The following is a 25,619-nucleotide window of genomic DNA, read 5'->3' on the forward strand; positions in this document are numbered from 1 at the left end:
CATGGGTTTCTTCAGAATGTATTTTTGTAGCTATGGAGAGTACACTGCTTAAGACCGAAGACTTTTTCTAAAGTTTATTGGTGTTGATTAAGTCTGGCAAGGGTTTTAAAAATTAAAACTGTCTTTCCTGGCAAATGAGTGTCTGTGTCAGCTCCGGAGAAGCAGGAGGCTTAGATGACCAGATTGCTCTCTCTTCCTTGAGCAGAGGCATTGTCCACCCTTTCTGTAACACTGTGCTCCCCCAAAGGCTAAAATTAATAAGAATATAACAAACTAAAACAAACAAACAAACAAAAAACCCAAACCACTTGACACTGAAAAACATGTTTTAACAAAAAGCCGACAAAGAAATTCCATGAGAGTGGTTTTCAATATGAGCACTTGGGGACCTTCTGCAGGTACCAAGGAGGTAAGGAGATGGATAAGTGGGCAAAGGCACTTTCTGCCAAGCCTGATGACCTAAGTTCAATCCTTGGAACCTACAAGGTGGAAAGGAGAGGACAAACACCTGAGAGTCATCCCTACTTCCATACACCACTGTGGAGCATTCACACCCATCCCAATCAATGCTCTAATAGTAAACATGCCAAGGCCTCAAGACGACCCTGGAACCAGTGTGTTCTGAAGCTTCCACATGATTCCACTGCATGGCTGCACATGAGAACAGCAGGCCTGCCCAAGGGGAGCAGCAACGGTCCAGCGGATGGCCGACAGATGCAGTGGGACTTACTCAGGCATTGAAAAGTTGGTGGACTTCAACAGTCGGCAGCAATCAGGGCTGGCCCACGGACAGCTCACAAAACTGAACCACACTCAGGGTTATGATTTTTTCTATACTGAATGCAAATGCTGACAGGTGTTACAACTTAAGATGACCTATTTTGCCAAACATGAACTGTGGCAACTCCTTCAGTGACTTACAATGGTCAAGTACTTCTGAGAAAGGGGGATGGGATACTGGTTTCTAAAGTCTTGCCTGTACCGTGGACTACACAGAGAAGCCAAGTGAGCTAGGGGCGGAGCTGGGCTGTTGAACTGCTCATCTCTTATAGTTGGTGGGTTTCTAATTGTCTGTGCACACCAGCTAACTGAGTGTGTCTCTCTACCTATTGGTCTGTGCACACCAGCTAACTGAGTGAGTCTCTAATCATCTGCACACCAGCTGAGTGAATCTCTCTACCTACTGGAGAACAGTTTACAATCTTCTTTAGAGCTGTGTACATTTTTGATACCAGTAAAAGTGCTTCAAAAATTACAAATGGCAAAAAATAGCTTTAGAAACACAGTAAAAATATGTTGTGTTAGTTTTCCTGTGGAGCCTGAATGAATGGCTAACTCTACTTCAGATGGGGCACCAATGTCAGACCAACCAAAATGATTCCACACACATCTAACTTGATGTGAGCTGAATTAGTCACACTAAGGAGCATGGGTGGTTTGCCGATGCTACACACCCAAGGAGAGTCCTTCTGACCCTCAGCCATTGTTAACTGTTCACGTATCCCAGGAAGAGAACCTCGTGGGCTCTGTGAGCCCTCCCATCTTTGAGGAGAGGATGCCAGTGGGCCCAGTCATGTGAGGGTCTCGTGTAGGAAATCACAGCTACTCTGCCACGTCAGGCTCTGGGGTCCACAAGAAAAGTGCAAGCACCATTTGTTCATGGAGTAAATTTGTTAAATGGAACATTGACACCATCTGAGGGCCTACCAAGAGGAATAGGTATTAAAGAGAGGCACCGCTCCAGATGGGTTGCGTTAGTCCATCCCAGAAACGCTGGCCCTGATGTAACCGATGTCTTATTCTTTCTTACCTTGGAGCTTTCTTTGGAGCAACTGGCAGTTCTCACTGTCTGCTGGGGATTCCCCCAAGGGACAAGGGCAAAGGAGACACAGCCAGTGCTTGTTAGTGAGCAAAAGGACGTATCATATGAAACAAAGTTTTAATTTTTATTTTACATATTTATACATAAAACTCCCAAGGAACCATGTGGATCCGACAGAATGTTAATAGCACATCTAAGAATAAACCTCAGGTAGTCAACATTCACAAAATGTTGAAAACTGATTAAAATATACGTAGTATGGAGAGCTACGACTTCACTACGAGGCAGGCATGTATTTTGACTTGTATAGCACCGTCATTTACAGTTCCTCTTCAAAGCTACAGTGAAGAATGAAACAGTCAATGGTAAAATACTGCTCCAACTTAAAGTCTCTAAACAAAAACAAAGTCAAAACTACCCTCTGCTTATCCACGGTTGTTGGTGGTTTAAGTACTGTACAGTTCTTGTAACAATATTTTATTAAAAGGCCTGATAGTAAGTGGCGAGAGTTAAAAAAAAAAAAGAAAAAGAAAGGAGAGAAAGAAATTAAAATAAATTAAGAAGCGAAGGCCAGTCACGGGACAGTAAGCTCGGACGTTACCAATGACTAACACTGATGTCTGTTTCGGAGCCACCTTTAGCAACAGCAATTTTTACGACCACAGAAGCAAAATAAATTCTAGCTTGTCCTCTGGTGGATGGCTCTCTTTCACTTCGCCGGCATTTTCTCAGCCATGTGCTTCTGCTGACTCTCAGCGTGTCTGCAAAATCAAAGATACAAATCACTCAGCACTGAGGAGAAAGACCCAGCCAGACTGCCTTCCAACCAACACCCTCCAAACCAAAGACAGCTACAGCAGCCTGCACACCAAGAGTCGGGATGAGACATACGCGAGTCGGGGAAGAGTGCTTCCTTTAAGCTCAATGCGCTATTCAAGCTTTAGGTGATCATGAGTCCTTGATTTTGTCAATCGCAGGATTAATCTGAGGCTGACAGATATTACTACTGTGAAGAAGCAAAGTATTGTGTTTAAAAGGTGCTAAGAGGTGAGAGGCTGGAATGTCTGCATCAGTGAAGAGTTAAAATGTGGTTTCTACATGCTGTGCACGGCACCCAGGGCTCAAAAAGGCTGGGGTCTTTCTAGGGAGTATTCCAGTGAATGTGGCCAGGAAGGGCGCAAACTGGCAAATGAGGAAGACACAGACGGGAAACAAACATTAAAGGTGCGGCTGCTCAATGTAGTGCACTCGCCCAACATGTAGGATGCCCCAGCTCTGCAGGAACCAAAGGGGTAAAACAAACAAGTCAAGATCAGGTTTCGAGAATGAGTGGCTGAGGGTGGACTGAGCGACTGTTTTAACACACGTAGATTGGGGCATTAACTAAGGCTGATGGAAACCCGCAGCTGTCCATCTAATTTGCTCTTACGAAAGCTTACGTCAAACACATGATGCAAAGCTCTCTGTGGACATGAAGTTTTCCTGTCCAGCATAAGTCCCCCACCCCCAGATAATCCTAAGGTGTCAACACAACAGTGAAAGGGCCAAGCAGGGTATGATGCAAAACTTGGACAATCCAGAAGCTAGGTGGAGGGGACAGGAGGGGAGAATGGCCAAGTTCTTGGCATGACCCCCTCCCTTCCCTCCTCCCAACCCTGCAAACAGACACAACCCAAAAGCCTGTAAGATCTGTGGGCTGCAAAAGCTAACGGTTTGGAAGGATGATTTTAGGAAATGACAAATCTTGTGAGAGGCTAAGGCTGTGGTTTCTGGCTGTCATCGAGGGTTGGGGACAAGATGTGTACTGTCTGGATGTGGGGAGCGAGCTGGTGACGCCAAGCTTAAGGCCCGGTTTCATGTAGAAAGTCTCCTAGCCATGGTGCAGAGAAGACTAACCACGAGCAGTTTCAAAAATCGGGCACGTGACCGCAGCATCCTTGCCACATGCAGAAACTCTGGAACAAATGGCAATGTCTATTTGGCAATCAAGGAGCCCAGAGAAATGCTGTTATTGGCCCCTCCTCCAACACACCAGACCATGGCCCCGTTGATGGGTCTAAAGAGCTATGGACCATTTTCATAGAGCAATCTGCGAGCATCTCAAGCAAATTCAATTCAAGAAATGTTCTGATGCCCTGTAATGGGAGGTTCACTGTAGCTAACTGAATTATAGCTCTTACAGTGTTTTCTTTAATGTAGCTCTACACAATTGTACACACCAGTACATGCATCAAGAGACTTCCTGCAAAGGCAAGAAAAAGTGGCAATAAACAGCTTTGGAAAATATTAAAATCAATGTTTTCTTTTGAGACACACATAAGAGGGATTTCATTAAAATCTTAAGAGGGAAAGGATTTCCATAAAACTTCCCATTAATCATCTTTACATTAAAGTCCTTTGTAAGATGTAAGATGTATATCATTCAAGCCCTGCAAAATGACCCTCTCTCTCTCTCTCTCTCTCTCTCTCTATATATATATATATATATATATATATATATATATATATAATCATTGCTGACGACCTATTGTGTACCTGGAAGGCTTAGTGCTAGAATCTAAAACATAAGGGAGGATTCAAGTGGTGTGATCTCTGCTCTCAGGATAGGGGGTCCATCACCACCGGGGAGAAACAGCAGACCTATACGACTGTGATAAAGCTCTTCAGAGGCCAGGCTGTGGCCAGGACTCAGAGGAGGGAGATAAGCTGGAATTGTCACCTTCACAGCTGGTAGCACCCTGGCACCCAGCACGTGGCTGGCCATGGGTGGGAAACAGTAGCATGGAATGTGTTGGGGCAACTCCCCAGGGATGGTCTTTTAGAATAAAGCCTTCCAAAGTCATAACTGTTGATCAGAGTTAGCTAGTAGTTGGTCCGTTCTGGCAATCCCACACAAAAGGGGAGAATAATGACCAAAAAGTAAGCTCCAGGGGACGGGCAGAGAGAATGTCTCTTAAGAGACGTACAAGTGATTTTCAAATCACCTGGAAACTTTAAAAAAGCCTGATTCCTAGTCTAGTCCAAGAACAATTAAATCAGAATCTCTCCAGGTGGGACCCAGGCATCTGTGGTTTATAAACATCCGTAGGTACTTTCAGTGAGGAGTCAAACTCGAACTGAGTGGATTGTAAACTGACATCTATAACGGTGAGGGTAGAACAGGTAGAGGAAACTGTAGACCCAAACTTCCCAGGAGTCTCTGTGGTGACACCACTGGGAATGGCTGGGCACCTTCTGGCTCTCCTCTGTCCCCATGCACAGTCCCCCACCCCCAGCATGAACAGAAGGATGGGTCGCTCCCTCCATCTGAAAAAGGGTTTCAAGGGAGCACCATGCCTCTGCCTATTCTAGGACTGCTCCAATTGAAAAGCTTCCTCTACTGTCTCCAAGCTTCTGACCTTATGGTCCTGCTTGCCCTGTCTCCCAAACCACCCCTCTATATCAGCAGGCCCACAGAGAAACTAATATGCAGCCTATCACCTTGAGACATGGGTAGGAGTCCCTCAGTGTCCCTCTCAGCAAGGAATGCCAGCACCAGCCAGGGGTGGGGGAAGGTTTCTGCTACCATAGGCAGACGGGAGCCATGGAAGACTGCAGACTTCTTCTGTGAACTATGGGGCCTGGCTGTCTGCTTCCCTGCTGATTTTATCCTTTTGATTTGGAGACTCTTGGATTCTGGGGTAACAAAATGGGGTGCTTTACAGCTGCTGATGGGGCAATGCCCCAACTTGTCTCCAGGTGACAATGGTATTATTTGAGTGTTACTGTAATAATTCTGCTGCTGGCAAATATCCTCAGCTTATGGGGCATCCTTCTCTCCTTTCTCAGATGAGGGATAAGATAAGATAATTCAATGCATACAAAACAAGGACCCAGGGAGAAAGCTCAGTGGTTAAAGCACTTGCCATACAAGTGTGAGGACTGGAGTGTGGATCCCAGAATCCATGTGTATGACAAGTAGGTACGGAGACCTGCCTATAGTTACAGCCTCAGAAGGCAAGAGAAGAGGGTCCTCAGAGCAAACTGGTTAGCTAGATGAGCCATAGAGGTAGGACAGAGAACAAGCATGACACTTATCATCAATTTGGGACTTTCACATGCAAGTGCTGACACACACACACACACACACACCCTACCCATACATACCCCATATCTATCTATCTATCTATCTATCTATCTATCTATCTATCTATCTATCTATTCATATATATATCCTCTATACATACATACATACGATGGGCTTTACTATGATAGAAGCTACTAAGAAGTGGGATACCCTGACCAGCACGAGCCTGATTCATTACTCTAGCCTGCAAGGCATCTGGATCCACATCCAGCTTGACACTAAGATCTCAGTGTGGGAGATGATAAGAACAATTGGGTGCCACTGGGGCTGTGGAAAGATGCCAGCATCCCTCCCTTCCAAGCATGGCAGTAATGATCAAGAGATGGCCCACTTAACAGCTGGTGTCTCTTTGTGGTACCAACCACATGGCTATTCCTGCACTGGAGACAACAGAATGGAATGAATGAGGGCCAGCCATTTTGGGGGTAACAGTTTTGCTGGATGAAGTCCTTCTGGGCTGGAAATGTTGCCCTGATTTAGAGGAAAGCGTAAGAAGTCCTCATAGACTGACAGTTATCACCCTTTCTGGGCTGGAAGATAGCTTAGTGAGGAAAGAGCTTGTTTTGAAAGTGGGAATACGAGAGTCTTCCTTGCTACTTTTAATTGTCAACATAATACATATTGGAGTTAACAGAGAAGAAAGCTTTGAAAGAGAAATTGCCATGATCAGACTGTCAAGGAACCTGTCAGTTGGGAGATTGTCTTCATTTTAATCGATTCAGGAGGGCCCGGCTCACCATGGGCGATACCATTCCCTGGGCAAGTGGTCCTGCATTGTAAGGAGAAGCTAGCTGAGCATGATCTTTAGTGAACTGGACAGTGAATGAGGCAGCAAACAGCACTCCTCCATGATTTCTTCCTTAGAGTTCCTACCCTGACTTCCTTCAATGATGCAGTATAACCTGTAGGATGAAATAAACCCTTTCTTCCCCTAAGTTACTTCTTCCATCATACTAATTATTGCAGCAACAGAAATGCAACGAGAACATCACAGAAAGCTGAATACTGTGGCATGCTCTACAGCCCCAGGACTGTACTGTGTACAGCTACTGTGTGGTGGAGCTGGAGATAGGAGACTCCCTGGAAGCCTGATAGAAAACAAGCGATCCTATCTCAAACAAAGAGGAAGACCGGGCAGACACTCAAGGTTGTCCTCTGACCTCCGCGTGCATGCCAGAGCACAAGCATACCCTCCCCCTTGCCCCCCCCAGACTAAAAATAATGCATTTTCTAGAGAGGATTTTGGGCCTTTTTCCTCTCTTCTAAATAGCAAATATCAATAGCTGTTTGGTGAGTTAGGTACAAACGTAAAGGATGGAGTCTCAAGAGCTCATTCTTGCCCTTGTCTCCCAAGTTCAGACTACCCAAGGCTTCTTTTCTCCTTTGGAAAAGGGAAGGCAGACTGACCTAGTCAAGTCTTCAATGTCCACCAGCATGGCATCTTGTTCTGTGTGCAGCTCATCTCGAATGAGGAGCAGCTGGACCAACTCTTCATTCAAACCTGGGGCGAAAAAGGGAAGGTTAAAAATCCGATCATGCCACACTCAAATCAGAACATAATGCATGTTCACAGACACTAAAGTATACATATAAGCAGTTAAAGATCATAGGAAAGAATCTTTTCTTTCTCAATGTTTCGCACATGCGTGTGATTTACATGCATGAATATGTATGATTTTTATATGTATGGGTGGGCAATTATACACGCAGATGCCCTTGTTGGGAATAATCTTCAATTGCTCTTCCACACTGAAATTAAACCCACCTTGTAATCAAACCCGCTCACCTCACTTCACTCTAGGGACCTGCTGTTTGGACCTTCGGAGGGAGGATTACAGGTGAGCCACCACACCCACCCAGAATTTACATGGGTTTCTGGGGATCCTAATTCTATCGGACTCTTATATCAGCTTCTTATATGTGCAGGTGAAACACCCATTGGAGCAACATAGCCTGTTTGTTAAATTAAGAAGATTCTGACAAAAAGAAATATTTAGCTTTGTCGTGTGGGAAGATGTGTAAGATGAAGAAAGACAGCTGGAAAGCGGTGCAAGGAGAATACTCCCCCTTGCCCTTACAGCCGAAAACTATGCGAATGAAGACAGAAGTCTTTCTAGCTCTCCTGATACTAGTGGGCTGGGTCAGCGTGGCTCAGGCACAGGCAAGGAGCCGGCTCTTAGGTTTCCCTTCCGAGAAGCTAAGAGCTATCGCAGTTATATGTGCACACACAGGGGGCGAACAGCTGAAAAGATCTGAAAAGAGCTAAAAGACAAGAGACAGAAGTGGGCCCCTTGGACATGTATTCAGAGATTCTGACTTCAAACGAGACCTCCATGCCTTCAGTTCAGAAGAGTTTGCAACTCAAATGGGGACAAAAATCACACACAGAGCTCTAAAACTCTACATGCCCCTAAAAAGCACGAGAAAGTAATGGTATTCCTTAACAGTCTAGGAGAAGCTGTCGCGGAGGTAAGATACGTCATGCTTCTCAGCCCTTGCATGACTATCAAGCCTAGTGATTAAAACAGAATTCAAGTCATTTTATGTCCCGTGAGTCTAAGGTTTAAAAACAAAACCCTCAAGCCAGGCGGGGGTGCAATGCACCTTTCATCCCAGGACTTGGGAGGGCAGGGGCGAGGGGGGAGGGGGGAGGAGGGAGGGGGAGGGGAGGAGGGAGGGGGCAGGGGGAGGGGCGAGCAGATCTCTGAGTTCTCCGCCTTGTTTACAGAGTGAGTTCCAAGACAGCCAGGGCTACACAGAGAAAGCATGTTTCGAAAAACAAAACAAATAAAACAAAATTTAAAATTCCAAAATGCTTGATTGTAAAGCATTGATACCTAAGCAGCCCAGTTTTTATTTAGATCTAGTGGGGAAAAAATGATCTTTTTCCCTCGCTCCTGGGTGGCCTTCTCCACGCTGCTCAACAGTGTCTGCCCGCGCATTACTCTCAGTGCTCAGGAGGTTTGTATTTGTGTCTTCCCCAGATCCAGAGTAAGCTTTAAACTTTCTATGAAGGAAAACGTGGAACTCACATAACAACAGCGACATCTTAGTGACTCCTCACAGACCCTCTTGGCCTCAACAATGACCAGCTGGAATCATCTTCTTCGAGTCTACAGGACCATTTTACAGGCATCACACACACCCACACACCATCTCATCTGGGGGCTGATGACATCACCTGGCTGACCACGATGCCCCACAGGGACACCATCTTTCACTGGGCCAATCACTGCCTGCTCTCTTTGTGACAAATGACTTCCAGTGAGCACCATCCCCACCAGCTCCCTACCCTCTCTGGATGCATCTGTTGAATCCCTTTATACCGAGAGAGGAGAGCTTTGTAATTTTTCCATATTTGTAAACAGACATTTATCAGCTTAAAAAAAAAAGTCTCATTTGATGTATGATGATGACGGCAGCTAAAACAAATGTGTACCTACGTGAGGTGGGAAGGATGGTTGGGCAAAGCTTGCAGCTATGGAAGTTTGTTCTAGAAACAGATGCAAGTTAAATACATGGCCTGTGCTAGGAGCCAGCAAATTTAAAAGGACTGGTAACCATGGTGAACCTTGAACAGTCCTGAAAGCTTCTGACATTTTATAGTTTAAAGAAGAAAAGAAAAAGAAAAAAGAAAGAAAAAAAAACCAATAAAAGGGTTCTGTGATTGTCTTGATCTTGAAAACACACAGACAGTCCAGTGAAAACACAGAACAGAAGCAATGAACACCCAGGCAGCCTCGCCGCTCACCACTGTCCACCTCGCGCCTACTTCCAAGCAGATCCCCCACTTACTTTCAATCTGGGAGTGGAGGTCATTGACGATCACTTGTAGCTGCCCGATAGTCATGTCTCTCAGGTCGGTGGGCTTTAAGCTTCTTTTCATCAAACATTCGCTTATGTGAGGCATGTGTGGGAGCTGGAGACACAAGGGGCAGCGGAGGGGTGAGCCGAGTGTCAAAGACCCAGGGAAGAGCCAGTCTGCTCTTACAGACCCTGTCTCACCCACCCACTTCCACCCAGGTTTGAGCCTAAAAGCTTTCCCAGCCCCCCGAGTGTCCCAAGGGTGGCCTCATATCTAACACCCATTTCCTACGATGCCCTCCATATACCAGATGATATGCTGTCCGAGTGCCAGGCTTTCGGTTGGTCTCTGACACTAGTTGTGGGAAACGTAATAGGAATAACAGGGAAAAAATTAACAGTATCAGCTACTGCTTACTACTCTATACCATGACACCAGTGCCAGGTAAGGTGCCCTGGATGCCTTCCTCACTGTGTCTTCGACAATCATACTCCCACCCAGGTGCTGTTATCCACAGCGCACACGTGAAAACTGGCATGCGAACCTCTTGTCGGATCCCTGCAGCAGGCCAGTGGCAGAGCTAACCGTGACTGCTAAGTCCAGGGCACTAATTCATTACATTCCACCATCTCCTTAAAGAGGTGGGAGAGAACTATAGCAACCTTTACTTGTGCTAGAGCAGGAACACAGATCTGAATCACTGGCCCTCGAGCATTTAATTCTATGAAATGCTGCCCCTGTGTTTCTCAGTGTAACAGGGAGACGGAAACGGACTTTGTTCTTTCTCAATTGCCGGTGCTTCTGACAAACTGCCTCAGAGAAACCCAAGTTTGCATAACTCTGGGAAAGAACCCATCTTCAGCCCCAAACGCCCGCTTGCATGCCAGCCTCTGCTGCTTACAAGATCAGCGACGGGAGACTTTTTCCTGTTCTGTTTTTCCACTTCTACTTGCATTTTGGCCATTGGTTTGGCCATGGCCAGGGCCATTTTGGCTTCAGCTTGTAGCTTCTTTTGCCTTGTGAGGAAGTCCATGTCATCCAGGGATTCAGACTCCTCCTCAGTAGTGTCTCTATCCGAATAGGAAGAACTCTGCTTGCTCTGTGAAGGAAGGAAGAGCAGCTTCAAGCTTCACTCTAGTTGCCATGCAACTGGGGAGGGGCACTAGCAACAGAGTCCTCTCTCCGCATAGGTGGGGGCCTGGTGGCAATACCTTGATCTCAATGAGCCCATCGGTCACAAGAAACCTCAAAAAGAGCCTACTTAGAACGACTCTGTTCTGAGCATGGATAGAAGAGCGGTAAAAGGCATAACAGGACCATGTTTAATTATGGAACCCAGAGCCACGGTCTGAGATAGTCCTCTGAGGTCAGGCATCAAATAACATTTGCCCGATCAACACACACCTCTTGGTCATTAGAACAAAGGTGAAAAGACACCACAGAGGGAAAAACATCCCAATAGCCAGCAGTCATGATTATTTTTGACTTCTGGAACATGTGAGAACAGGCTGAGCCTGTAGTTCGAAGCCCAATGAGAAAGGATTCCTTCTTCCACACATAGCTCCATTCTATGTAAGGAATAGATAAGGTAGCTATTCCTTATCTATCTCTAGTCAGCTTTGAACTCACTACGTATCCTAGGCTGACCTCAAACTTGTGATCCTCCTGCCACCGACCCCCAAGTGCTGGGATTATAAGCACACACCACCATGCCCAGCTACATTTTATAATCTCTAGAATAGTAAGTGATTTCTCTCATAGTCAACAACTTTAATAAGCCGTATTTACTGTATCCTGATTTTGATTTTGTGGTCATTGTCAAATTCTTTTTTCTTTTTTTAAAGATTTATTTATTTTATGTACATGAGTACACTGTCGCTCTCTTCAGACATACCAGAAGAAAGCATCAATCCCATTACAGATGGTTGTGAGCTACCATGTGGTTGCTGGGAATTGAACTCAGGACCTCTAGAAGAGCAGTCAGTGCTCTTGACCACCGAGCCATCTCTGCAGCTCCACTGTCAAATTCCTGAAGCACATAACCCCAGCCCCTCCCAGAACGGCTGCCGCAGATTCACAACAGAATAAACACTGAACAGCCAGGAAAGAAGACAAGGCAATGAACGGTTCAGCTGGTGGCCACGTGGACTTACCATGGGGGACAAGGGCGTATCCAAGCTGGTTTCGGTCTTACTGTCATCTGCATCGCTGTCCTTGTCACTGCCGCTGTCATTGACAAAGCATATCTGGAGGTTCATCCCGCTCTGTAGTCTGGGTGGAAACAAGCGCGACAGTCATTCTACTTAGCTATTTGTTACCTGACTGTAGCTGATTAAACGGAGTTACTAATGAAACAGTTCTATGTGCTCTTCATGTGGAGAACTTAGTGACCCAAATCATTCTACATTTCCTTCTGTTGTTGTTGGGACAGGATTTTGCTACGTAGCCTGGGATGGCAATCCTTCTGCCTCAGCCAATTCTTTCCTGCAATTAAAAAGTTTATCAGAGGGCCTCCCAGAATTCCGGTCTTTTTCCCACATCAGTTTGTTGCTTAACATTCTATGTTATAGCACCCGGTGGATAACAAACACAGAGCTAGCCCATACAGAACGATGCTTTGTGTTTGCAGTCCTGCCACTCAAGATGAACAGACTTTAGCCAATAACGTGGTGGGATGCTATTTCGAATTCTGCTTTAGAAGGACAACCCAAACAAATTCACAAGAACCAGTGTCGCAAGACTATGGCTCCATGAAGAAAGTCTCCTTCCCCTCCAGGAAGACAGGGACACTCAAAGGGAACCTCTATTTAAAGCGGTTGCCAAAAGCCAACGGAGGAAGCGCAACTTCTGTCACTCAAAGACACCACAGGTCTGTTTACCCCAAGAGGCAGAAGGAATCCCAGGGTGTTGGAAGTCGCAGCACGCATGCGCTTCTGCAGACTGACCCCCACACCCAGCACCATGAGAACAGACTCCTCTCAGGAGCTCAGGATTCAGGAGTCTGAAGCTCCACAGAAAGGATGCTCTGGGGTCAGACAGGACAAGCACTGGCGATGACCGTGGCCAGACGGTGGGCTCCACTCTTGGTCTTAACTAGCTTTTAAAGGTGAACCATATCTTCTCAGTACTATTTGGTCATTCTCAGTGTCTCCAGTATCCCAGTTCTGTGGGAAAGTAAGTCTTGTGTGTGTATAGGTATGTATGGGGGTGGGGTGCCAGAAGGGACCATAGGGAGCATTTCTAAGCCCGCTTTGGAGCAAAGGACACCGAATTTGCTCTGAGGTTATTCCTGCTGCAAGGATCTAATCTAATACTTGACATTGTTTGGTTGTCTTTATCCTAACGATGGAGAAGCTTTGCATGCCTTGCTCATGACTGATACACTTGCTCCCGCTAACCCCATTTAGCCTCAGCACTGCGATTAAGATGGGTTTGTACTGCCACCTATTGCTAGACTTTATAATTGTACAAGCTCCGGCTTAGTTTTCCCTTAAAAAAAAAGGAAGTAAGTCTATCCAGCCTTCCCTACACAGGCCAGGCCCAGAGCTGCAAGGAAGCAGGCCACAGGTTCCGAGATGACTGGTTTACAGCGGGTTCCAAACCCTGAGTTTGTTTGGAGCTTGGCATGGGGGTGGGTGCTCTGTACATGTGACCTACCTTCCTTTCTGCACTTTTTGGAAGCTGGGCAAAGACACAGAGACTCCTAGAGCTGATGTGACTTTCTAAAGGGACCATACCCTAACACTGCTCCCACACTGAAAGCCACCCCATGATAGTCTGCTGTCTGAAGGACAACTCACTCACGCCATCTGTAACTAGTAAGCAGCTGGCCCTACAGTTGTGCCGGGACCTGCCTCCCTTAAATTTTCTTCACGTATCTTGTGGTATCTAGTATGTTCAGATTTCCCTTTGATCTAGACACGTCGAGTTTAGCAGATTTTTGATATCTGCAGTTCGTCTAAAAAGTAGAATCAAGCAATTTTAACAATAAAATCAAGATCTATGGTTCGGAAGGTGATAGCAAGGACAGTCTGGGGACACATTTGAATCTCACTCGAGTCGAGGATTATATAGCATTTCCTAGATATGAATAAAGTCTCACAAAGAAGTATCTGGCTGCTGGAGATAAAAACATAAACAACCAGCAAGGAAGAATATCCCAAACTCGAGTTAAAGATGCCCACGGACAAATATCATCATTCTGAGCAAAAAATGATTATAAATTCTACAGCTCTGCCCCCAACTGGCCAACCACCCACAAGGAACTTCTAACAGCTGGGGGACTTCAAGAATGCTTCCAGTACAGATTCAGAGCCCCCACCCCACCTTAGTAGCATAGTAGCCCGGTGGGAAACTGAATGAAGCTTGGGTGGGTGGGGTGGGGGGAGGGCTTGTAATTCCTTTACAGCAGTAAGAAAGCTGCTCATAGGGACAATGGGACATCATAGCTGATTAAGAAAGGGTTTTAGTAAAGACACCTTCAATGGGCTCCCATTTCGAGAGGGATTTCTTTGCCTTTAGCCTTTAATCACATTTTAGGAGGAAGACAGCTCTGGGTGAAACTCAACCACTTTCCCCAAGCAGAGGCCTGGCTGAAGGGTGATGGGGCCACCAGGTCTTCTGAAGGCCTCTGTGCCATGGAGTCAAAGAACAGATAATCCCACGCTCGCCTTCCTGCCTGGCAGTGAGATTCACAGCTGTCTGCACAGTTTATTTCTGAAAAGTGCACTTCCCTGGGTCTCTGACCTTTTGCTACCTCACTTAAATCCTGCTTAGTTCAGTCTTCCTTGGTCTCTTGAGCCCAACACCAGGTGAAATAAAAGATTTTGCTTATGGAAGCTATCATTTCAAAGCATCTCATTCGGGGTCATTTGATGGTTTAAAAGAAATTTATTTTGTTTATGTGTGTTTGTGACTATGTGAGTGTACACACACAGACATACAGACACACACACACACACACACACACACACACACACAAGTATGAGTGCTTGTGGAAGCCAGAAGAGGGTGTCAGACCCCTTTGGAGATAATGAATTCCAGTGGCTACTGGAATCAGGCGCTGGAGTGTGAACTCTGGTCTGAGACATCTCTCTAAGTATTTAGCAGAACTTTGCATTAAAATAAAATGGCACGGGTAGTCTGTCTTGCTGGTTGATTTGACTTCTGGAAGGTCTAGGTGGTGATTAGCCCTGGAATCTCTTTTTTATGGACCACACAGATGTCACACAGCAGAGCTACACAGAAGCATCCCCTCTGGGTCTGGATAGAGGGTGGTTGCTGAAGGAGGCTCAGAACTTGTTGAAGACATAAGTTTTCAGCATTTCAGCATGAGCAGAAGTGGCTCCTGTGGGATGGTGTGGATTGCTTAAGTGGTAGGGTATGAATGGGGAGATTCAAGAGGTGTGTTTTACAGTGAGTGAGAAGAGCATCGTCTCTAGTTGGGCTTGGAGGATGGCAGACACAGGATGTTCATTGCTGCCAAAGGAGATCTCAAAGCATAGCCAATGGTATACAACTCAGTAAGCCAACAAAACCAAAACCCCAAAATAGCTCTTCTTCAGGCAATGACACCCGTAATCCCACACACAGGAAACAGAGGCAGGAAGGTTGAGAGTTGAGGCCATCCTGGGCTGCATAAGGAGTTGTTGTCTCTAAAGGCTGAAGAATTGGCATAGAGCTCAGGGGTAGAACACTGGCCTATGACAAGCAAGGTCCTGGATCTGACTGCTAGTGCTGAAGGGGTAAAAAGTCAATTTCTTTTAAAAAATGTAGAGACAAGACTTGTGTTCGCCAGACATAAGCAACGTCATGGTTTCAAGTTTGCTGGTAACTTCCAGGAAGGTGGAAAAGATCATGTCAGGCTTGTGGGGCCTGGAGAGATGGCTCAGCGGTTAAGAGCACTGACTGCACTTCTGAAGGTCCTGAGTTCAAACCCCAGCAACCACATGGTGGCTCACAACCATCTGTAATGAGATCTGATGCCCTCTTCTGGAGAGTCTTAAGACAGCTACAGTGTACTTACATATAATAAATAAATGAATCTTAAAAAAAAAAATCAGGCTTGTGTCCTTGGTCTTAGGTTGGGCTGATTAAAATCTGGTCTGAGGGCAGCTCTGAAAGTTCCTTCTTGTTTTCTAGTTCTAGAAATGAGAATGTGGCTTAGGCAATGTATGAATATTTAACGTGTGTGTGTGCGCGCGCGCACATACTATATGAGTCTACACTTGTAGGTCAGAGGAGATTTTTCCTTATCTCTATCCATTTTATTCTTTCAAGACAGGGTCTTTCACTGAACCTGAAGTTTTGGCTAGGCTGTCTGACCAGTGAACTTCAGGATCTACCTGTCTTCATGCCTCCAATCCTGAGGTTAGAGACATTGTTGACATGCCCAACTTTTGTGTGGAGCCTAGGGACTTGAACTCGACTCGGGTTCTCACGCTTGCACAGCAAGCATCCTAACTCACTGACCTATCTCTCTGACCCATTTCTAAGATTCTTTTAAGATTCCACAATCTTTCGAGCCTTGACTCTGCCATCACTCTCTGATGGCTCTCCATGTCAGTTCATCTCAGAGCTCAGAACCAAAGCCCAGGAACACATGAGAGCTCTGTTTTAATTTACCAGATCCTACCTGTGTTTGGCAGCATAATTTTACAGGGCTCATGCCTCCTATCATTGTTCATAATTTCAAGGCAACTGTAGGGCCAGGAAACAGAGCAAGAGGGACCTTCCGGATGCCTATGGGTTTCCAGCTTATATTGCTCATTAACTGTCTACAGCCATTGTGGCTGGTGTGCCACAGTCCCGCAGTGCCATTCATAACTCAACATCCCCAACAGTTTGTGGCCAAGCTGTTAGAATACATTATTTCCATTTATCTGAATGGATCTTTGATGCATTATTCAAAGGCTTTATACATAATGAATAATCACTCATATTTTTCATGCCATTTTTTCTGTTTCATATTGATTTCAAAGGGGATAGAGCATCAACTATGGATTATAACGACCCAAGGGTATGGATAAGTGCTCTTCATTTTTCTGGGACTATGTCGTGATGGCTGTGAGGACAACTGAAATTGGGTGAGCTTGAGCTACACATCATGTGGGATGGTGGTAGGTTACTATTGCTTTGTAGAGAATTATAAAATACTCCTGCAGCCCACAAACTCTGCCTCTTTCTCTTCCCCATTTACTATGCCTTGAAGATCATTTACCTCAAGAACTACACAAATGCCTACTGCTCTTTTAAAAAATGAGAGAGGAACATGGTTTCTACTTCTCCACATTGGTTATGGATGGAAACACAATGCTACAGCTTCTTTTATTCTCACAAGAGCGTGTAACCTTCCTCTTGCTTCGAGGTCTAGTTAAGAACAGGAAATCAGGCTGGTGAGATGGCTCAGTGGTTAAGAGCACCGACTGCTCTTCCAAAGGTCCTGAGTTCAAATCCCACCAACCACATGGTGGCTCACAACCATCCGTTACAAAAATCTGATGCCCTCTTCTGGAGTGTCTGAAGACAGCTACAGTGTACACACATATAATAAATAAATAAATTAATTAAAAAAAAAAGAAACAGGAAATCACTCTATTAGACTTAAAAAAAAATCATCCTGTCTACGCACCAGCTGCAAATGTTGCTGGTTCAACACATGGCTTCATCACACAAAAGCACCATAAAGGATTTTCCTAAGTATGTATGCAAAATAAGAATTGCTTGATTCCTTCCTTCCTTCCTTCCTTCCTTCCTTCCTTCCTGGAGCAGGCAACACACTTTCTAATTTGCTACAGTCTGACTACGGTCTACTGGTTTTTATTTGGATGCGTTCACTCATTGCAGTTCTTTGTTGGACCATGCAGGCATTTTATGGAGCTTGACCGTTGTTAGTGGAGGCACAGCAGTTGATTGAGGAATAAAACTGAGGTCTTCCGGCAGGTCACAAGTTCTGAGTCATCAGACACTGTGTGCAATTACACACATTGGAAGGGAGCTCAAAAACACTTGGTGGACGCTCCCTATTCTATCAAACACCTTTGCTACCTGGACATTACTAAAGTAAGGTGCCAACCAGAAATGTTAAAGCAGAGAGCTTCAGATGAAAGGAAGTGGGGTGGGCAGATGGGTGAATCCAGAAGAGAGCCCAGAGGTCCATCCTCCTTCGGAAGTCATGTAGCCAGAAAAGCTAACTGGTATTTCTAACTACGTGCCAAAAAGTGAGTAGTTGGATGGGGCAACATGTCACTTTGTGTCTTGTCCTGCCCTGGCATTCTTTCTTCATTATTTATTTATTTATACATTTCTGACCTGGCATCTTAAGAGAAGAGGAAATAGCACTACAGGCAGTGGGCCTGTGAACTGCTGTGCCTCCATTTTCTTCTCTATAACACAGTCTCCATTTCTGCTCCCACCTCTAAGGCTAGTTCTCAATTCTTCTTTCTGTATGTGTTCAAAGCTCAGCTGACAGGCTTCCAAGACCTCATGGCCATAGAGTCTCTGTGGCTAAGCAGCCAGTAGATAGGTCGGCCACCCACGAGCTTTCCTCTGGAGAAGCGTCAGCCCGTTTCCTAACCTGGGCTCCAGAGAGCTATAAATACTTGCATTCCTCAGACAGCTGTTGGTTCTCATTCCACATCAGTGCCAATTTCTTTCACTGATGACCACTTCCCTGTAATTGAATTTGGAATTACAGGATTTTAATGTCTGCAAAATGTATTTTCAAGAGGAATATTCTCCAGTATGAATGGAAGGCAAGAACAAGCCCTTTTAGGATAGCAGGCATAAGATAGCTAGAGGTCAAATGTGGTCTATTTTCATCTTAATTGAGTTTTGACGATTTCCAAGCAACCTACTTATGAAATAAAAAGTTGCTGTCTGCAAGCATCTGTTGTGTGCCAGGCACTTTGCCCTCCTTACTTATGAGTGGGGACCTTGCTTTATGTAGGAAAAACAAAGTCCCAGACAGGTACAACTGCACAAAGTCACAGTGGTATGTGTCTTCCCTCCTGGGGGGCTAGGACACTTTCAGAAGGGTAAAATGAATTCATAAATGAGAATAAAGGAGAAGATGAAAACACAAGCAAAATAAAACCAAAACGAAACAAAAATCTGGAAACTAAAATGCTTAAGAATAAAAGATGAAATATGATGAGTTACTCAGCTAGCAAATGCACAGGTATGTGCACACACACACACACACACACACACACACACACATTGGAATAGTGGAATAGTTGAGAAAATGGCTGAAATGGCCTGATACAGTCTCTCTCCCTCTTTTTTTTTAGGTATTTTCCTCAATTACATTTCCAATGCTATCCAAAAAGTCCCCAATACACTTCCCCCCCCAGTCCCCCACCCTCCCACCCCCACCCCTTGGCCCTGGCATTCCCCTGTACTGGGGCATATAAAGTTGGCAAGTCCAATGGGCCTCTCTTTCCAGTGATGGCCAACTAGTACACAAAGGATAAACAGGCAGAGAAGGAAATTAGGGAAACAACACCCTTCTCAATAGTCACAAACAATATAAAATACCTTGGCGTGACTCTAACTAAGGAAGTGAAAGATCTCTATGACAAGAACTTCAAGTCCCTGAAGAAAGAAATTAAAGAAGATCTCAGAAGATGGAAAGACCTCCCATGCTCATGGATTGGCAGGATCAACACTGTAAAAATGGCTATCTTACCAAAAGCTATCTACAGATTCAATGCAATCCCCATCAAAATTCCAACTCAATTCTTCAACGAATTAGAAAGGGCAATCTGCAAATTCATCTGGAACAACAAAAAACCTAGGATAGCAAAAACTCTTCTCAAGGATAAAAGAACCTCTGGTGGAATCACCATGCCTGACCTAAAGCTGTACTACAGAGCAATTGTGATAAAAACTGCATGGTACTGGTATAATGACAGACAAGTAGACCAATGGAACAGAATTGAAGACCCTGAGATCAACCCACATACCTATGGTCACTTGATCTTTGACAAGGGAGCAAAAACCATCCAGTGGAAAAAAGACAGCATTTTCAACAAATGGTGCTGGCACAACTGGCCTGATACAGTCTTAAGTGAAAAAAGGGTCAACAAAGAGTAGCTGCAGTGTGATTCCAATTTTACACATAAAAATGCACACGTACGGGCCAGCGCAATAGCTCGGCAGGAAAGGTCCCCTTCTGCTGCGCCTGATGAGCTAATTTCAATCCCAGAGCTCACCATAATGGAAAGAGCCGACTCAAGTTGTCTTCTGACCTTTGCGCATGTGCCGTGGCACACATGTGCTCCTCACCCCACAAAAATAGAAAAAATGAGTAATCTCAAATGTTTAGGTAAGATGGGAAGAAACAGACTTAAATACTTCTTGGTGGAAGGCATCAAGTTGACTTTAGACTCGTCTCCCTCGAATGCCTCTGAGTTGTCATGTGTGGGTACTTGGTAAGAACTAGACAAGGCAAAGGAGAGAGGAGGGGAGTTGGCGGTAGAGCCTAGGCATTGGAGGGAAGGTGAGTGGGGCTCAGTGTTTGACAGCTGCCATCTGACTCAGACCTCACCGAAGTGGGAGTGTGACTCACACCCGAATCAGCCTGAGCTCTGCCTTTGGCACGATGCTGTGGACAGTGGGAGATGATCCGTAGGCAGCTGGGAACCCGCCTCCCTGTGGGTGAACAGTTCCGTGGACAAGCTCTCCCACTCACCCACAGACATCCCTCCTGATCTCAAGCCTACACTTCTCCATGTGCCTGCGGTAAATCAGAGCCCCTAGGCAACTGGCAAAAACTTAACTATTTTTCAAAGCCAGCCATCCTAATTTCTCTGCTCAGTCCCTGACCCGACTGAAACTTTTTTCTCTTGCTAACAGCTACCAGAGCGGCTCATGGTAAAGGAGGAAGCATTCTTTTGTTAGGTGCCTAAGAGGCTCCTGTGAAAATATGGCCGTGAATGTCAGTACTGTGTGTGTGTGTGTGTTTAGAATAACTAGGTTAGTAGGATTTGTTTGTCTGTGTTTTCTTTTTGGTGATTGGACAGAACCCAGAACCTCACACATACCAAGTTTGAGCTCCACTCTAACTCCAAGGTGAATATTTTAATTCATGTTGTTTTATACTTTTCAAAATAAAAAAAACCATAGCATTCACTTCTCTTGTGGTCATACTGAGAAACATTTAGAGGTTGCTACTTAGGTTTGGTTCCATAGTAAGATTGCCTTAAAAGCAGCCCTTTTGAGATTAATTTCTGGCGGCTGAGGAGATGGCTCAGTGGTTAGGAGCACTGGTTACTCTTCCAGCACCCACCCAGTGAGGTTGTCTCTACTGGCTGGTTTTGTGTGTTAACTTGACACAGGCTGGAGTCATCATACAGAAAGGAGCCTCCCTTGAGGAAATGTCTCCATGAGATCCGGCTGTAAGGCATTTTCTCAATTAGCGATCAAGGGTTGGAGAGCCCCTTGTGGGTGGGACCATCTCTAGGCTGGTAGTCTTGGGTTCTATAAGAAAGCAAGCTGAGCAAGTCAGGGGAAGCAAGCCAGTAGGAAACATCCCTCCATGGCCTCTGCATGAGCTCCTGCTTTCTGACTTGCTTGAGTTCCAGTCCTGACTTCCTTTGGTGATGAACAGCAGTGTGGAAGTGTAAGCTGAATTAACCCTTTCCTCCCCAACTTGCTTCTTGGTCCTGATGTTTATGCAGGAATAGAAACCCTCACTAAGACATTATTACTATGGGGACAAGCAAAGCACTGGTGTTATAGACAGGGTAGGAGATTTCAACTCTGATGTGACAAGTTCCAGGAGAGACTTTCACCAAAGCATGTCTTGTTTCTGTTTGTTTTGCTAGTGCTAGACACACATATGACAGGTCTGTGACAGGACGGTCGGATTCATGGACACACAGCAATGCTGTTGCTTTTACACATGCCCTGCATATGATCAAGCCAGTCAACATTGTAGCGTGGATTGAGACAGGTGCGTGAGTGAGAAAGACAGTCAAGTTTTGTTACGGATGCGGCCTAGGTAGGTTAAGCACACTCCACTGGATGCCCCTCCCACCATGAGCACATGGGCAGCACACACTGAACTCTGGATTATTAAAGAACAGTGGCAAAACAGGAAGTTGGGAGAGGGTGAGAGGTGGGAGGCAGCCCTGAAAGGAGCTACGGAGAGAAGGAGGGGGTGGATACGATCCAAATAATTTGTGTGACATTCTCCAAGAAAGGATAAAACAGCATATAAAAAGAACACGTCCAAACAACTCTAAAATGAGTCTCTCCACAACGAAAATCAAAAGTCTCAGTGCCCAGGAGACATTTAATCGGCAGTGTTTTGTTGTGTTTTAATCTTACATGTGCTATAATCAGCACTATATGGAAGCAAATAAAAGCCGTAACAGAAATGAGGACATCAAACACCGAGGCAGTACAGACAAGGCACGCTTCTGAGTACATTCCCTGCCATCTTCACAGGGACCTTATGAAGAAGGCACAGTTATCATCCCATTTTACAGACCAGGAGGCTGAGGCACAGTGATGTCATTAGCAAGTGCTACTAAGTGGCAGTCAGGCCCTGGGCTCCTCAGAGCCTGCTGGGACTTGCCACACCCGACCTCCTTCCAAATGACTGATCCAGGCAGGGCTCTGGACCGCTTGATGGTGAAGAGGCACTGCTGTGAACTGAGTGTGTAGATGCGTTATTTCTTTGTTCTGTGGGATGTTTGAGTGGGGTGTGGGAGGATGAATCTGGGAACAGTTGATGAGAGACACCAAAGCCTGGAAGAACGGGGGACTAGGATGGAAAATGTCTTTTCTTTTAAAGACATTTTTTACTGCTACTATTTACTTATCTACTTAATTACAAATCTATTATACATCTGAAAAGACACAACAAATTATGGCCACCAACCATCCCCATGTAAACAACGACATGGAAGGGCTTGTGTTCTCAGTAAGAGCATCTTTCATGGGTTTCATGCATATGAGAATCTGCAAAAGATCAAGCTGAAGGACATAAGATTGAATTAAAAAATGATCCTGGGTGGGGATGAGGCTCAGCTGAGCTGCTTGGTTGAGGAGGAGCATGAAATTCTGAGCTCAGTGAGCAACTCTGAGGGAGAGGGAACGGTGCTGGGAGAGCTCCAGTCAGCTCCAGTCAGCTGACTGCGGTCGGTGGGTGAAGCTTCCGGGAGTGGGGTTTCACAACCAACGCCCAATGCATGTTCGTGACCACTGTCTAAGGGAGGGGTGTTAACTGCACTGATGGTACCTCGAGAACCTGTTAAAGATGATGCAGGATGAAAGCCAAATCCTAGAAGCTCTTGTAATTAACATTCTGCTGTCCACCGAGGCCATTTTAAAAAAATATATAACATGAAGCCCTGTGCCTACCCCCACCTTTTTGTGCAATAGCGCAGGCAATTGAATTCTCATTGTTGATGAAGAAAAATTCATAAGACAGGGTACAGCTGGTTATGCCTTTAGCAAGATGTCAAATTCAGCCTGCACAAAATTAATTGCACCTAATTAAACTGGGGTCATTGGCATTATTATAAAGCAAGGCTATTTATTAGACAAAGAAAATTTCACAAACACCAATTTACTTTTCTTTCGGATTTGTGAAAGAGAAGAATTGCTTACTTAATTAAATTTGTTTTGCTATTTTAATCTTATTACTTCTCAAAAGATCCACTTTAAATCCTGTCTCACTTTGGAAATTGTGTAATATTTTAGAATAAGTTCTCCTTGAAACAAGGCATTCAAAACAGAAAGGCATTCTGTAGAGTACGAGACGACAATTCACAAAGAATTAGAAGTGGATGCATAGCCAGCCTCAGTTTGCTGTGATGCTGGTGCTACCAACGTGACGAGGTATTTTTGCTTGTTTTTGTTTTTAAACAAATTAGTAGCAAGTGTATGAGATCAATGTGAAGTTTTAAAGATATACCGTGCATTATAAATAAGGCACTTTGGTATGCACTTCTCATCTCAAGGAAGATGCTGTAGAGGGAGTCTCACTGCACTGAGACAGGTCAGCTTCTTTCTTCTCCCATGCCGGGCTAAAACAGCCACTCCACTTACTTCCAGGAAATTATGCAAAAATTATTACTGTTAGAGATAAGACAGTGATTCACTTTCCTGGCAAATGATGCTGGCTCATTTCACACACACACACACACACACACGGGGGGGGGGGGAGGGAGGGAGAGAGACAGAGACAGAGAGAGAGAGAGAGAGAGAGAGAGAGAGAGAGAGAGAGAGAGAGAGAGAGAGAGAGAGAGAGAGAGATCCCATATTCAAAGTCCCATGCATCTCGGTTCTTTAAAGCTTCCTAGACCCACTGTTTTGGGTCTAGCTAAGCTGGCCCTGCTTCTCCCTCTCCCACACAGACACAGAGGAGGTAGCAGGTGTTTGTAATTGGCCTTGCTTCAGTCATTCACCAATAAACATGGAAGGCCAAGAAAGAAATGAATTTTGATTTGGGGATAGTTGAGATAAGTAAACAGTAATCATTATTCAAACCAGCTGCTCAAAAACACTCTGGGGAGCTTGTTTTTTATCACACAGCATGGAGGGAAGGATATAGCTCATCCCCGCTACTCGATCGCTCTGCGAGCTTGATCAAGAAGACAGTTATCTAGGATGCCTTTATACCTGCGTATGCCGAAGAAAATCCATCTCGAGTTAAGGTAGAAAGAGAGTGAAAATCAGACTGATCTGGGGCTACTGCGAAGAGAGGAGAGGAAGGGAAGTTTTCTTCTTGATGTCGGGTTGGTTTGTAAATAAATAAATAAATAAAAGATTTCCTAGATGCCTATCGGTAATGGCTGTTCACTAATGGCTGTTCATCTTGTGTCCCCACAGTGGCTCGGCCTCCTCCTATCTCCTCAACACTCAGCTTTGTAAGCTCAAGATGTGGGAGCAGAGCAAGAGCTGATCCTGACTGTGGCCACTGACAACTGTGCAGGGAAGCATTATACCAGAAGCAAACAGAAAGCTGCGAGTGAGGGCAAGGCCGTGCGATCAGCACGAGGAGACTGCAGCAGGAGGGCTGGGAGGTGAAGGCCAGCCTTCGCCAGGCAGCACGACCTACCCCACACCCCGAATATTACTGAACCTAGGGTATTTCTTGGAAATCTCATTTCAAAAAAAAGAGCAGGTAATCCATTTTTCTTATTTCCTATTAAGCAGTTAAGAGCTTTTCCAAAACGATAGAAGAATGACAAAGATCACACAGTCTCAGTTTTAAGAAGGTGATTATGTCTGGATTAGCAAATTTTGCAGGAAAATGTGACACGCCATGTAGGCCACACTCCAGCATGTGTCAGGTCTAATGAGCTGTGTTAGGCAGCAATACCCAACGTTCTTTGGCTATGGTATTAAGCATAAAATGTCTTTATGGGATTATTGTAAGCCTAGCTTACATTTAACACTTACCACTTTAAAAAAAAAAAAAACTGCTTTAAGAGAGATAACACCATCCAGACAAATGCAGCAGGGCTGAAACCTGGTGCACCATACCAACCTTGACCTTGAAGGCACGACTGACACTCTCGGACTCTCACACACCTTCACATCTCTTACATACGAATGTGACTAATTTTTTTTTTTTTGCAGGTAAGTTCACATCCTTTAATGAGCACGAACAGGAGGTAGATTAGGTCTCCAAAGATCCCATTTACTTCAGTAGGCCCTGCCTGAGAAAACAAGCTTCCAATTTCAGAATCCAATACTTGGCGGGGGTGCTTTTGGATAGGGTCTCACTTGGCCACCCCAGCTTGCCTGGTGCTTCGTATATCAACCTCAAACTTACTCTTCTTCTGCCTCAGTCTTCTCTGTGCTGGGCCTGTGTTACCAGGCCTGGCTCTGTCAATTAGTCTTAAAGG

General features: G+C 45.2%; 1 protein-coding gene across 6 annotated transcripts in view; it reads right to left on the minus strand.

Annotated features, from left to right (window-relative positions):
* Positions 1-1,927: 1,927 nt before the first annotated feature.
* The window catches only part of Schip1 (schwannomin interacting protein 1), a 609,573-nt gene continuing 585,881 nt past the window's right edge, over positions 1,928-25,619 (minus strand). For all 6 annotated transcript variants that reach the window (XM_085835838.1, XM_021157273.3, XM_085835839.1 and 3 more), the window contains 5 exons: positions 11,907-12,024; positions 10,655-10,852; positions 9,744-9,867; positions 7,356-7,449; positions 1,928-2,583 (listed from right to left, as the gene is read on the minus strand). In XM_085835838.1, coding sequence (XP_085691964.1) covers positions 2,532-2,583; positions 7,356-7,449; positions 9,744-9,867; positions 10,655-10,852; positions 11,907-12,024 — 586 coding nt within the window. In that variant the 3' untranslated portion in view covers positions 1,928-2,531. The remainder of the gene's footprint in view (positions 2,584-7,355; positions 7,450-9,743; positions 9,868-10,654; positions 10,853-11,906; positions 12,025-25,619) is intronic.

The sequence above is a fragment of the Mus caroli genome, unplaced genomic scaffold, assembly GCF_978045245.1.
Source record: "Mus caroli unplaced genomic scaffold, Mus_caroli_1 scaffold_3, whole genome shotgun sequence".
Lineage (NCBI taxonomy): Eukaryota > Metazoa > Chordata > Mammalia > Rodentia > Muridae > Mus > Mus caroli.